The following is a 15,843-nucleotide window of genomic DNA, read 5'->3' as shown; positions in this document are numbered from 1 at the left end:
CTGTAAAATCCCAATGATATGTTGAAATCTGCATCATGATATTGCAACATTGCATAAATGCACAAGTGTAATAATAATATTGTAACTAGACACGATCTCGTTGCGAGCAACGAGGAGGTCCTCCGTCTGATTTTAGAACTTGAGATTTATGTTCGATCTTGATTTTGCTATTTAACAGCTTAACATGATTTAAATCAGAAAAAGATGGTCTACATTTTAAGGGCCGGATACTATTTTGTTTCAGGTGTAAGAACTTTGTTCAACAAGTGTTTAGAAATTCCTGAGTTGTTGAGATATCTGTGAAAAACGTTAAAGGGATTGGTCCCTTATCTCCTTATTGGGGCCACTGAACTAAATCCTTAAGGTTGCATGTTGTTAAGTACATCATTTTGAGCATCTTTTCTTTGACACTGCATTTCAAAATATTGTTCCTTTTTTAGATAAAGGTGATCAAAGTTTTGGACTTTTGACCCCTAAAATGCCCTAATTACGTAAAATATGAGAAAATCGTTATATTGTTAGGCTAAATAAATGTAAGATAAACATATCTGCTTCTATCATTTATCACTAAATATCCCTCGGTAAAAGAACTATAGGAAAAGGACTTTAGAGCCCTCTAGGTCCCTATATTTAGGGGCCAGCCCCTTTTACTTGATATCAGATGAAATGTCATTTGATTTTATAGACAATTTGCTCAACAATTGATTAGAAATTCGTTACCATTTTTGGGATATTTGAGAAAGAATGTATAGGGGCCAGTTCCTTATCTCCTTTTTGGGGCTGCTGAGCCAAATTTTTAAGGTTGCATGTTGGTAAGTACATCATTTTGAGCATCTTTTCTTTTATACTGCATTTCAAAATATTTTCTCTTTTTGAGTTATAGGTGATCAAAGTTTAGGACTTTTGACCCCTAAAATTCCCTAATTACGTAACACATGGTAAAATCATTATACTGTTAGCTACATAACTGATTGATTAACATATTTGATTCTATAATCTATTACAAAATATCCCTCGGTAATGAGCTATATGAAAAAGACTTTAGAGCCCTCTAGTTCCTAATATTAGGGGCCAGCCCCTTTTTTATGGTATCAAATGAAAGGTCGTTTGATAATAAAGACATTTTGTTCAACAAGTGTTTAAAAATTCGTTACCATTCTTGAGATATCTGAGAAAGAATGTTTTAGGGGCCGGTCCCTTATCTCCTTATTGGGGCCACTGAGCCAAATTTTTAAGGTTTCATGTTGTTAAGTACATCATTTTGAGCATCTTTTCTTTATTGTGCTTTCAAAATATTTTCTTTTTTGAGATATAGCCATTAGGTGATCAAAGTTTTGGACTTTTGACCCCTAAAAACCCTTAGTTACGTAACACATGAGAAAATCGTTATAGTACTAGGCTTCATAAATGTAAGATAAACAAATTTGCTTCAATAATCTATTACAAAATATCCCTCGGTGAAGAGCTATGGGTAAAAGACTTTAGAGCCTTCTAGGTCCCTAATATGAGGGGCCAGCCCCTTTTTCTTGATATCAGCTAAAAGGTCTTGTAAATATAAACCTTTTTTACATTACATGTCTTATTAAAATATTTTCCAGAAAAGAGATAAAGAGAGAAGAGCACAAAAATTTACGACGCTTTTTTAATGTCAATTTTCGAGCTCTAGCAAGCTTTGGCGCCAGTAGTGCTTAACATACAAAACAACAATCATGCAAAACTTCAATCTTTTCTTTACCAACTGTAGAAATTTGAGCTTAATATATCTTATACTTTAGGAGAAAGACAGAAGACAAAATACCCATATAAAAATTAGAAAAATCTCCATATCTCAAAAACGGGTGTAAAGCCATCAACACAAACAATTTCCAATCAGGTTCAGACCAATATCTATCATATCTGAAAATTTGATTGAGATCAGACGAGCCGTTTCGAGATATCGCGTGCACAAAAATAGGAAGAAAAACAAAATAACTAGACACGATCTTGTTGCGAGCAACGAGTGGGTCTTCCGTCCGATTTTTGAACAGATTAGATCAAACTTATCAATTCAAAGATAAAACCGTTGATCTAAGCGAAAAATAGTAAAAAAAAAATTGCGGCACTCGGGGCCTGAACCCGGGTCGCCTTGGCCATGTCCACGACTCTATCGACTGAGCTACTCGGACTCTCGCTTCAGAAATTTGACGCTTAATTTCTCGATAATGCCTTAATCGATTTTAAAACAAATTACATACTCTGAATCAGTAAAAGGGTCACTATAAGGTGTAAAAAACTCAAAAAGAAATATTAAAAAAAGAAAAAAGTCGAAAAATTCAATTTTTAAAATGTCCTTCCGATGACGACCGGAAGAAACCGTAGGACATTCTCTTGACCAAGGTGCACCAGAAAAAAACCGGTAGATCTATCATCTCTGAAATTTTCAGCCTTTTATCTTTACTCGTTTTTGAGAAACCCGACAGACCAAATTGACTTTTTAAAATCGTAAACGGACGATAACTTCTGACCAGAAGTGTTTTTTTCAAAAATTAAAAAAATTGTATCAGCTTTAGATAAAAACACGTTTATATTGAAATTTTGAATGAAATCGATCGAGACTTCTCTGAGAAATCGTCTGCACAAAATCGGTAAAAAAAAAAAATAATAAGAAAAGTGAAAAAGAAACAATAGAATAATAGAAACGTCTTCGGCTGGACGGAAGACCTTAATAATAGGAAAAAAGAAACAAAGCAATAACAATAAGGTCTTCCGTTGGAAACGGAAGACCTTAATTACAATATCAAAGGTTCCGCATTTTATTTTCAACAAATCAAACCAACCAACTAGATTCAGATAAAATGTTCCACATACTGTAGAATTAAACGCAAGGAATAAAAATCCGCGTAAAATCGCGAGAAGCACAACTCGCGAATTTTAAAATCTCGCTTTCATTTTTCGGACATACGTAAACTAACATAAAACTACAATAAAAATTTGGCTTTCGAGATTTCATGCTTTCGTGAGTTGACAGTTGAATCGCGGAATTAAGTACTCGCGTGAAATAAGGAGGCCACAGTATCCGATATCTACAGAATTGTGCGAAATCAAATCGACGCAATTCTTTTTTTCCTTTTAGATAATTTGTAACCCCAAAGAATTTGATTCAACTCTCTCGATTCCAAATTGTCAATCTGATCTTTAAAAATGCAGGGTTATTTCACACACTTACTTAATACTGTGAGTTCTAAGCTGATGTTGTTCTGCTGTGGTGACAGAACTTTGCAGGAATACTTCTGGGTGAGATGAGATGACAGGAACTCACACAGACTGGTCAGGGCCTGACCGTTGTGGAACCACATGACCTTTAAGTACTGGATAATGTCGAGGGCCCCTTGGCCAGGGATATTGCAGTACGCCACATATTTATCTCCGGGATTCACCAGTGTGGATTGAGACGCTACGTTCACAATGTACTCAGACCCTACTAGTCCTGCAAAATAAGATTAATCTGATAAATGCACCAAAGATATCTTGAATTTCATTATTTTTCGATAAATGTTATTAAATAGTCCAAAGTATGTTAAGGATCTGCTCTTGATTTGCGATTGGAATATGTTTATTTATCCATTTTGAGCTTGAGCTGAAAGTATAAGTTAACTTTTCATGTCTCTTTTTTCTAATGTACGTTTGTCCAATTATCCGTCTGTCTGTAAACCTTTTCATATTTTTGACTTATCAAGAACTACTGTATAAATTTCAACCAAACTATACACGCATCCTACAAATAAAAAAACCTTAAAGTTTAATTTAACTCGGGCCAGCCCATCTTTAAAGGGATATAATTTAGAAAGAATATAAAAAAGGCATGCTATTCCTTATTATATTTTTCTTCAGGTTAAGATCTAGTAAATAATCCCAAAGTGCCTATTTGATGCTAGAACCGTTATCACTTCATAATTGATTTAACGAAAAATGATTTTTCGATGGCCAAGAAATAGCAACAATTTAAAATTGACGTTTGTTTTCACATGGATTCATATGTATTCATATTTGGAACTCCACTACATAGATATGATACTTTTATTCAATTGAATGATTCATCGCCTACTATGTGACAATTTAAAATTTCGTATACCTAATTACCGACGTAGACATGTATAGAAGTTACAAAAAGAAAACAGCGCCAAATCTTATATCATATCTAACTTGTTCGTACATAAGACTACATAAACAATTTATTGATTCTGTAACTGAACCTGCCTCAAAGGAATCGAAAAATTAAATTGGCTGTAAAACGAGAAACTAGTTGGTCATATTTCACCTAAGAAACAATGCCCATCTATGACGCAAGTAGCTAACAAATCTTATGACAAACCTTATTTTTCCGGCATTTAATCTGTTAAATGCACATTACTTGCAAGCCAAATTTCTTAGGAAATGCTGCCTTAATATTGTTTTAAATCAACAGCGGTCGGCGGATTTTGAGGCCTGTAATCTCAATATCGATCTGACCCATAAGATTCATGCAATTTCAAAGAGGTGTCAGCAAGAAATGATAATTTCCTTTTAAGATTTATATAGCCACTAATATCAAATATTTTACAATATAAACACGTCCTGAAATTGTTGTAATTTATTATATTTTCCCCTTTGAGAAAGTAGTTTTTATATTTACAGTAATATCTTCTGAAGAACATCGAAGTTATGATTTGAACATTTATAATAGTTGTAAGTGATATGGAAAAGCAAATGTTTAGAACCAAGATGGTAACATTGGGTGTCACGATTAAGATGTGGAGTTTATAGTTTACACAATTAATATGAACATAGTTCAGTACTTATCAGACAATGAAAACCTTCCTTTTATGAAACAAAAAAAAAAGTTGATATGAATTATTATCTCTCAAAATTATTTGCTATATGATATTAAGATATAACTTTTGTTTATTTTTATAAATCCACATGTTAAATTTTTAGGTGCAAAATGTCAGAAAATGTTAAATAATATAGTGCAGTTAAACTATCTAGTCATGACAGAGAGGTTTAGCAGACCGACGTGTACGTGTACTTGTACGTGTAGGTTAGAAGTTAGAACTACGCGTACCAGCTCATGTTTAGCAGTTGTAATGTGTACCTGTACGTGTAAATGTTATTATCACAGGGTAAACAAGTATTACTTTAAAAGGAATAATCGGCAATAATGATATATTGATAGCTAAAAGCAATCAACATGATCAGTCTGATGTAAAATAATTTAAAAAGTACTGTATGAATTATTGTCAAACATATTTCTATTTTCTTCGGACTTGAAAAACTTTCTGATAAAAGTCTGATAAACCTTACATAGGCGTCGGAAACGGGGGGAGGGGGGCTTAGCTCCCCCACTTTTTTGCAAAGTTAGAACTAACCATTAAGTACATAGCATCATAGAAGGGTTCAGCCCCCCCCCCCCACCTTTTTATCGCATCAATGATAATTGCTCCTAATTTTACCTTGAAAAGATGGAAATAATGATAAGTTTGAGTCATAGGTATACTACACCCCCCCCCCTCCCCCACGGATTAGGATTTTCATAATTTGGGGAATTATTTTTTTTTTTAAGATTTCTGAGGATTAGTCTAGCCCCCCCCCCCCCACCTTCAATTTACTTCCGACGCCACTACCTGAAGACAAGATCATGGAAGGAACTTTATCTAAACTTTTAAAGTGTCTCATAAAGACTAAGTCAAAAACTTTAAGACAAAATCACGGAAGGAACTTTATATACCGATCCACTGATTCTACGATTCCTCCTATAAAAACGAATATACCACATGCACAGTGTAGTGTCCTTTCTGATATATTTCATTTTATCAAATAAAATATACAACATGACAATCAATATCAAAGGTCACATTCCAAAATTGAAATGATTATTTTGTACGAAATACAATCATTAATATATTACGACTGAATAGGGGACATGTGGAGGTAAATGTATACTTTAAGAGAATAATCTTATAATTTGATATCACTGGAAATAAAATTATAAAAAAAATCCTCAGAATATCATGATTTGTCATTATTTCATACTGTACGCGTAACGCAATTTTAAGCATATATTTAGAATTTTACTGTATGCGTAGTTCTATAATTAAGCATTGGTTTGTAATGGTAAGTTAACCCAATTGAATGACCATTGTATTCATGAATGAACTCATCACTTCAAAAAATTGCAATGATGAAAACAAATATTTTTGCTGCAGCAATTTGTAATTAATAGTTTTTTTATCGACATTCAACATCCTTTTACATAGCTGCTATATGTACACGAGTGCTATTTTGAAAACAACTATATAGGTTTTGGATTAATAAGATTTAAAAGCGGAGTCCTAGCACAAGTATTTGGATTCAAGTATTTATATTGACAAGTGGAACTAGAAACTTTATTTATAATATACTTACTGTATACGCAATTGATATCAAAACCTTTAATTAATATAAAAACTAGACTTAGACCCGTGCGTGCACGGGTTGACATTGCATATTATATCGGACATTAACGTATTGTTGGCATGTACATAACTAAGCTTTAAGACTACAGTAATACTATAGATTTTACTACACTCTACCTAGTAAGAATAATCTAACTGTGTCTCGGGAGAGGACATCACCACAGTTAAACGCCTCCCATATACCTGTAATGTAGCAACAAATTGCAAAATCGCTCCAAAACGATCTTTTGAGAAAATTAATGAAGCTGCATTAAAAATAACAGTCAAATTATTTATAACAAACCTTTTTGAGGCTGTAAATACCTTTCATCTAAAACTTTTTTTTATAGTAATGAAGAATTCAACACTTTTTCATAAACGTTTTTTACTCGCCACCATGTTGACACTCGGAACTCACGGGTTTTTTCTAATTAAATGCACTGAGTTAGAATTATCTCCCGTATTTCCTTTGATGAACAGAATAAACTAATATAAATTCCTAAATTAAACGCGAGGAATTAATATCAGCGTAAAATCGCGAGAAACTCGTCTCGCGAATTATAAAATCTCGCTTTTAATATTCCGACATAGGTAAACTACATGAAACTTTGATAAAATTTCGACATTCACTATTTTATGTTCTCGCAATTTGATGGAGAATCGTTGAATCGCGGAATTAAGTACTCGCGTAAAAAAAGGAATCTACAGTATATGACAAAGCTTCAATGAAAATTTACACGTATTTGTAATATCGTTTGAGTTTCTCCATTCAAATGTGATATTGTGGAAACATAAAGTAAAGAGCCTCCCATGATTTAGTGTGAATGTAATGCGCATGCGCAAGATTGTAAAATCCAAAAAATCCAGATACATGTAATTTCCGAATTTTTAAAAGGACTTTTCGTTGATTATTAATTAGCGAAGCTTGATTTTGAGAATATAAAAACACATTGGTAATCTTCAAGTGCCAATGATGTTAAAATATATAAAACAAAAGACAGTGCTCTTCCGATTTCTCGGTATTAAAGCCCAAAAACTCGAGTCTATTATTTTCTATAGTAGTATAGATAACTAGATGACATCCCGCGCAAGCGCGGGAAATAATTTTACAAATCAATGGGCTTTGGGTTTTTTTGTATACATTTGTGTCCGATTTTTTTTAAATTTTTTTTTTGCCTTTAAAAAAACGAGTCTTACAAAACGTAATTTCATTCAACAAAAATAATACAGCTCAATATAATGTTCAAAGCTACGCATACAGATATTCATCTGCAAATCAGACCTACCCGTACTTACTTATAAGAGCTACGCGTACAGTGAGCAATATCGAAAGCATGGTCAAACACCCCCCCCCCCAAAAAAAAAGATATATCGAAAGTAAAATCAATACATGAATTGGCTATCTACACGGGTCTAAAGTCAGTGAGTAAGTTGTTCAGTTTTTCTGCCGTTCCTGATTATTTTTTTCTTTCAAATATTCCATTCACGGTTTCAAAGAAGTCAAAATCTGATAATGGGATTTCCGCCAAAAACATGGCGTCACCCTTAAATAGACCGGTGTGTCGAATTCACAGGTGAGATTCGTACAAAGTCCACGTCCAAAAGATAACATGCGCAAAACATTAAACACTGTGCCGGATAATTATGCCAGCGCCAAGGTGGCATTTTTGCACCTGCTTAAGCTGCATATATCGAAAAATTCAAATATGCCATGTGATAGACCATTGCTTAAAGAGTTAACAACCACCTTTGTTATCAGTGTATCTCACCTGTCAGGTGAGATATTTACCTTTCAAAATTAAATTCCTATAGGAAAATAATTTTTCCCATAGGAAAATCAATATTCCTATAGGTAATTTGAAATTTCCTATCGGAAAACAAGAACTTCCTACAGGAATTTCAATTCCGATAGGATTTGATTCAATCCGATAGGAAAACTTAATATCCTATAGGAAAACTACATGTTTGAATCAAATTCCTACAGGAATTACCATTCTCCTATAGGAAATATAATTCCTAGAGGAATTTTTAAAAATCCTATAGGATTGTCAATATTTCCTGTAGGAGAGTCAATTCTCCTATGGGAATTATCATTTTCCGACGGGATATTAATGTTTAAAGGTAAATATCTCACCTGTCAGGTGAAACACACTAAAAACAAAAGTGGTTATATACTCTCTAGACAATGGTCTATCATTTGGTATACATGGATTTTTCCGAAACTGCATCTTAAGCGGGTGCAAAAATGCCACCTTGGCACTGGCATAATTATCCGGCACAGTGTTATTAGTAAAACACGAACTATTAACTTACCTTGCATAAAAATTAAACCAAATATGGCCAAATAAAATTGTTGTAGTCCCATTTTCGCTTTCGTCGCAAAATGCGTAGTCCCTGTTCAAAAACACACGGTGACTTCCACGCTGTGTGACGTCACAGTAGCGCCCCCTATAATTTTAGGCCTATAGGTTAAATGGATAGACGATTCTAACCCGGGAAAGCTCCAAAAGCGAAGAAATTTTTGTGTGTGTTTTTTATTCCGTGTCACACACTGCAGAAGTAATGGATATACTCATTATTGAACATACAGGTCGGGGATACGTATTATATAGATTACTTCACATATGCATAGATGTATACAACCGCGACTCAGCTGTAGTATAGTTCGTATGCATGCATACCGATCAATACTGAAAGCCGCAGGAAGATATTTACTCCTCGATTTTTCTGATAATTTAAGATTGCAATTGGTTGTGATGGAAAGAAGGTTTATTAAAGGAAAATTTATTAACTTTAGTTTACAATTACCTGTAAAAAAAAATTGAATCATTAATAGACACCTTTTTTTTTTTACTTTTTTTGAAAAAAATAAAGTATTCATAAATATTTTTTCAAATTTATCTATCTCGCTGATATTTTCTATTGATTATTGATCTGCATGTCTGAGTTGTACAACCTTTGGTTATCATAAATAACTTTACTTTGAAATAAAATTTAGAAAAAAGTAATTTAATATCGTTTTGTCGTATGTACGTACATGTATGTATTTTAAATTCTTGAATCCTTCCCCAAGTTTAGATGTATACTGTACAGGCTTGGAATTTCGCAGAATTCTTTCTCTTATCAGCGCAGTTGCATATATCCTTGCTCCAAAGAATTTTTCCAGCACAGGCACGCAGTATATGCTGCATAAGTATATTTACAGAAAAAAAGACAAAAAGCCCAAAGAAAACAAACAAACAAACAAACAGGAATTTGACATTATATCTATAAATAAACGGAGAAGGGGTGACATATGTAATTTTTGTTTTAAGAATTGCTTGTAGCTATTTTGACAGAAAATAATTCCTTATCGCGGATTAAGCAGAATGTAAGCGCGTCCGTAATAATCCCCCACAAACAATCAAATCATTATTCGTTCCATGTTGTTGATATGTCTGCGGGGTTTGCACATCTTTATCAATAAAATTACACACTTGTTGTAAAACTTGTTGACAGGTTGATAGACATGTAATTCCTTATTTATTATACCCTCCGTACATTAATTTCATCGCACGAAAAATGAAAAAAAATAAAAGACTTCCTGCTTTTTGTACTTTTCTAACCATATCTCTCTCTCTCTCTCTCTCTCTCTCTCTCTCTCTCTCTCTCTCTTGATGTTGCCTGATTTTAAAAACATACGTCCCTTAATTGCAAGTCAATATTTTATATGATCATTTTGCGATTGGACCATTAATTAGCGAGATTACTTCATTTGAAACCCTGTTTGTAATCTAAGAAAATGCAAAAAATTTACATATGCACGTGGATATGTTTTCATGATATGCGCGTTCAAGTGGGAGAGACCAAAGCATTTGCCAAACACGTGTGGCAGCAGCCACGCCTGACAGTAAAAATAATTCTGCTTTGTATTGGTAAAAAAAGACACCTTAACTATTCTGTGTCATAATCTCTTTTTTTCTCATGAAAATACAACTGGATTCTTTTTTGTTAAATGGGATTTAAGGTAGCTCTATTGTCACTTCTCTCGACTTGATGACTACGTAATTGAACAGATAAACTATAGCGTGTACCATTATAGCTTTTAGTGCCTCGGAGGTTACGAAACATTACGGTATTCAATGACTGGGGGTAGCTGGTTAAAAAGAAATCCCTTTGTATGAACCCCCGTAACCCAGCCCCCTGAGCTCAGCGGGGGCATCTGTTATCTCCACAGGTACCCGTATTAAACACAATTGTAAATCTTCTTACAATGACAATACTGAAAAATGAAGCTCATAAAAACTACCGAGTTAATTTCTATTTTGATATACCGAGTTTAACATAAAGAGCGCACCATGAACTATATTCGTAAATTATATATACGATGTACCGAATATTTCGTACCAATAATATTGAATTCAAAATTGATCATAAAGCACCGCGCTAAACATATCTATCTCATATTTCAATTTATTTCAAGAGAATTTAACATATATCTTTCTTTTAGAATAAATAATAATAGTCAAGAGAGAGAGAGAGAGAGAGAGAGAGAGAGAGAGAGAGAGAGAGAGAGAGAGAGAGAGAGAGAGAGAGAGAGAGAGAGAGAGAGAGCATGCGCACTTGCGGCTGACGCGCTCAATGTCTTAATATGCACAATTTCCCGCTTTTTCAGATCGATTTGAATGACGATTTTTAAGCAAAGAAGATTATGAAAAAAATGCTGAGATCCTCAATACCTTTTGGAGGCCAAAAAAAAAATATTGAAAGGAAAAAAAATCATTGCACCCGGATATTTGAGCTTCCAAGGACACAAGCAAAGATTTAAATAGCAGCAACGGTTAGCTGCGCGCGGAAAGTTGCGTTTTAAAAAACTGGATACAAAAGATATTAATATAACGGGTTAACTATTCGACCTCCTCTGAATTTAAAATTTGGAAACAAATTTATCTTTTGAATCAATATGCCTTTTCTCCGAATGAAAAGGAGCATTGAAAGGTTTTGTACTTTCCGTGTTGAAATTTCATGTTTAAGTCCTCAAGGTTATAAAGCTGTAACAATTCAATCTTGGTTTGGATCACTGAATAAGGGTTCAAATGAGAGAGAGAGAGAGAGAGAGAGAGAGAGAGAGAGAGAGAGAGAGAGAGAGAGAGAGAGAGAGAGAGAGAGAGAGAACATGGTAACATTTCCTTTCATGTATCAACCTATAAGTTTTAAAATTGAGGTATACATATGTAGTTTGAAAGCATAATTTAATATATGTATAATGGTTATGATTATGATAAAAAAAACAAAACGATTTTTTCATTATTTCGTTTATAGTTCTACAAATTCGTAGTTTTTAAAGAACTAAAACGATACATGCCAAAAAAAAAAACCCAGAAAAAAACCCGCGGAGTGCTAACAAGCTAATTATTCGTGTACTTTTAAAGTACAAATCAGAAAATGACAAATCAAAGTTGCCATTTAGAATTTACGTTATCGCACAAGGAACTGTATTGCGTGAGTATTGATACCACGGAGAAATGGCGCCTCGACCAAGCCCCTATTTTAAGTGTTTTCGATCAACATTTCTATCTGAAATTCCGTGATTCCGTAAAATACAGATATAAGAATTGCATGACATAATAATTGAAAAAAAATGCATGCACCTGACTATATTTGCACATCGTTGCATGGAAACAGGTCTTGCATGGTCAGACCAATGGTGACATTCTGATACTAAGAGTTTTAGAGCAGTTGCGCAATTTTGAAATCCCAGCAGCACATTCTTTGATTGAACGTCATGCTAAAGTACTCAATTAAACTGTAAACAGTTAGTGCTACAGTATAGGTGCACTCAAGGTTCAGACTCACGATCGTAATGAAATGGTTAACATTGGTAGCGATGACGGTGGCTGCCCTTTATAGGCCGTGGTTTTATCATCATTCGTTGGGTAACAAGAGTCGTGGAATTTATTGTTGAATAAAATGTTCATTGAATAAAGAAACACACATAAGAGTAAAATTGATTGATTGGTAAAACATAACCAAGAATTTACGTATCCTCGAAACTATTACTTTTTATATCCACGAAAATTGATACCCTCGAATATTTACAACACCACAGTTCATGTTGATTGACGTTCAGATAGCGCCGATCGACTCGATCATCGTATATATCAATGTATCCTGATTATCGGCGAAGTGGTTTGGATTAATTTGGTTAATGGTTCGATGTATTAGTTCAATGAAATATTTGTTAATATATGATAAGAATGGTTTATGGTACTAAGATCTTTTTGTAAGAGCGTTGGTGTACCTTTATATAAGATATTGTCCTTTCTGATATATTTCATTTTATCAATATGCATGTTAAATGGTTGACGATAAACTGGCTCAAGGTACATGTATTTTAAATGCCAAAGTAGCCGTTGCAAGATGGTTGGAATATTAATGATTGGTGGTAGAAAAATAAATAGGTATAGTGAATGATGATTTGATAATTGATGGAATGAAAATATTGTAGTCGATGAAATTGATAATTGCATAAGATGACAATGTGGTTTGTTTGTACAAGGACAATGCTTATTATAAATGGTTGGTGGTTGAAGTCAAATTCGTTGAATAGATTGTGGGTTAGCGGGGAAAAATCGTCTGATATGCTGTCAATTTAAAACTAAATCTACATGGAGACTGTCATAGAAAGTGTCAAGTTCCATTTTAACTGTAGATATTGTGAAAGTGCACTTGTGGCTTAAGCCAAAACTTGTGATATTATGAAGGAAATAGTATCATTATTAGCAATGTCTTCTGTGTTCAATGCTTAGAACCTCTTTGCTGATGATGTATGCTTTACCATAATACAATTCTTGATCAAGTTTGGTTCCCCACCCCCATGCAGATATTTCCTCTTCTCATTGACTTACATGTAGATATCTATGAAATACTATTCCAAACGATTGACAAACCCCAGAGATGAATTTTGTCATATCTGAACTTTTCGGCTGTGTTCTTTAAAATACTTCCGTTATCACCTATTTCCTCCGGAAATAATTGCACTTCAAGCTTTTCAAAATAGTTAACCGTACTTCTCTTCTACTTCAGATATTTGATTATAAGGCAGCCTCTTGCCATGGCCATAAACACCTGATATTTCAGCCCCCCCCCCCCCTCGGTAATTCTAACAGGTAGTAAATATTACAGCGTATACTTATCCTCCTTAAGTTCAGCGCTGACACCTCGTGATAAATAGCCAAGTATACAGTATACAAAACAAGACGTAACACAAATGCCTTTGCTTGGTTTGAAAAAGCGTGTACACACGTTGCCCCAAGGGGGTATCAAATTAATTAATATCGCGCATTTGGTAGTAAATAATTAATTAACGCGATGAATGGAATTGTGGAAAATAATTTTATCGTAATTTATAGCATCATCCTGGCGATGCAGCTGTTTTATGTTGAGTTGGGACCATTGTTTGAGTTATGTGGACCTTAGCAATCCGTTACCTTGGTTCGAGGTCAAATGTCATGTAGGACATTCAATGATCTATTGGTATTTTAGTTTGTTTACTTATTTTGAGTTGGAGGGTTTATCAAGCTGCCATATGGAGAGAGAGAGAGAGAGAGAGAGAGAGAGAGAGAGAGAGAGAGAGAGAGAGAGTTTTAAAGTCTTGAACTGGAATAAGCTTATTTGCATGACCAAACCTTTCAAATGATGAGGCCAGAAAAGAACAGAAAATGACATATTTTTACCCGATATTCATGATCAGGTTTCTTTTATTCTGATGCATGTTTTACATAAATTGAGGAAAAATATGTCCATGCATGTGAATACACTCGGATATTTTATTACCTTTTTTATGTCTGTTCAGACCATTACAAATGCAATGACTTATATAGAATTAAGCTTATATATATAGTCTTCCTTTTTGTTTTATGAGCGTTTTTCACCCCAATTTGTCAACTAAATATTTTTTCAAGATCAGAAGATTTTTTGTCCGAAAAAAAAATCACACAACTACAGGTTTGGGATGATGTGTGTGTTTCTGGTCAGGATTAGGTGAAAGTAAACGTTGACATTGAAATTTAAGTGTCCAACAAAACGCAAGTAAAAGCTTCCCCTCTGCTTGATATCGATTTGTCATGGTTAACATTCATGTCTACCGCTTCCCTCAGGAAATATTTAGTTTCACAAAACAATATGATACAGGAGACATATATCAGATAGCTTTCAATTACCAACTAAACTCAATGCACAGTAAGGCACGCTAGCCATTTAATAAGTTGCGCTTTCTTGGCCCTAAACACACGATATGAAATGAAATGTATTCAAAGTACTAAAAGTACTGATAGACAGAAGCAATTAAACTAATGACAAAATATGATTTTTTTTATTTAAAGAAAAACAGCGCACTTACCGCTTATCATGTGAGAATATTCGCGAAGCGGTTTAGTATTATGGCAATTTAAGGTTGCGAGGATATTTTTCAGGTTGACACCGGATTGAAATTGAAATAGCTGTCTGGAATATAATCTTCACCAGTGTCTCCTCGCTTCCACAAGATGTTGTTACAAGAAATACCCTCAAGATCATACACTTCACATGTAATATTGTGTCGTTTGTTGTTAACAGCAGCAGATGTATTGGTACACCTGAATTTAGGATCTCCTGTAAAGAAAACAGAATTATTCAACAGTTTTGTTTTCTTTTAACTGAGTATAATTTCAGTAACTTATACTGTATGTCCATATGTAGGACTATTCCTTTGGTAATTAAGTTTGTATCTATCAATTGTCATTGAAACCCAACTTTCAGTTTCAGTTATCACACAACTCTGTCAATTCTTCTTATCCCAAATATTAAACTAAATGTCTGAAAAACACATATATAATATTTTCAAAAGCGCTGTATCTTTAAACTCTCTCCTTTTTTTACTCTGGAACTAGTAATTGACAACAGATGCAAATTTTGCTCGTTGTTTCTTACAGCAGTTGCATTTATTAATTTTTATTTACATCAACTAAATATGTTTCCTTTTTTTCTTAGGGATGGAGTTCTAACCAGTTTAACGATCATTCAAAACCTTCAGCACACCGCTGCAATTGTGTTCAGAATGTTTTCTCTATCGTTGTTAAGTGTGTAATTAATCCAAAGGTGCTCGAATGAAAGTTAACGAGACGAGACTTCCCCAAGATTTGTTCAATTCCTGTAAAATTTCGAGCGGAAATATATGTGTTCGGATAATATTCTCAAAATACGTAAATACTGGTCGTTTTTCATATCATATCCTACTTTAATTTATGTTTAAACATGAACGTATATTAGGATATTGTCTTTATTCATCATCTAGCGGTTATTTAAACTAAATGATGATTTTCAGAACAGAGTTATTATTCGTGTTCAACCATTCTACTCGTAATTGAAAATAAAA

The 15,843-nt window shown here is 33.8% G+C and overlaps 1 protein-coding gene across 7 annotated transcripts in view; it reads right to left on the bottom strand.

Annotated features, from left to right (window-relative positions):
- LOC117683700 (uncharacterized) overlaps nucleotides 1-14,972 on the bottom strand; it is a 33,174-nt gene extending 18,202 nt beyond the window's left edge. For 2 of the 7 annotated variants that reach the window (XM_066074169.1, XM_066074171.1), the window contains exons 1-2: nucleotides 8,763-9,110; nucleotides 3,206-3,466 (exon numbers count right to left, since the gene is read on the bottom strand). In XM_066074169.1, coding sequence (XP_065930241.1) covers nucleotides 3,206-3,466; nucleotides 8,763-8,814 — 313 coding nt within the window. In that variant the 5' untranslated portion in view covers nucleotides 8,815-9,110. Of the gene's footprint in view, nucleotide 1; nucleotides 131-3,205; nucleotides 3,467-8,762; nucleotides 9,121-9,486; nucleotides 10,520-14,829 lie in introns of those variants that run through there. The other 5 variants (XM_066074166.1, XM_066074167.1, XM_066074165.1 and 2 more) reach the window with 5 other exon arrangements.
- Between the last annotated feature and the right edge of the window lie 871 nt (nucleotides 14,973-15,843).

The sequence above is a fragment of the Magallana gigas genome, chromosome 10 (genome assembly GCF_963853765.1).
Source record: "Magallana gigas chromosome 10, xbMagGiga1.1, whole genome shotgun sequence".
Taxonomy (NCBI): domain Eukaryota; kingdom Metazoa; phylum Mollusca; class Bivalvia; order Ostreida; family Ostreidae; genus Magallana; species Magallana gigas.
Note: the sequence above shows the minus strand (reverse complement) of the source record. Positions and strands in the feature narration are given on the sequence as shown.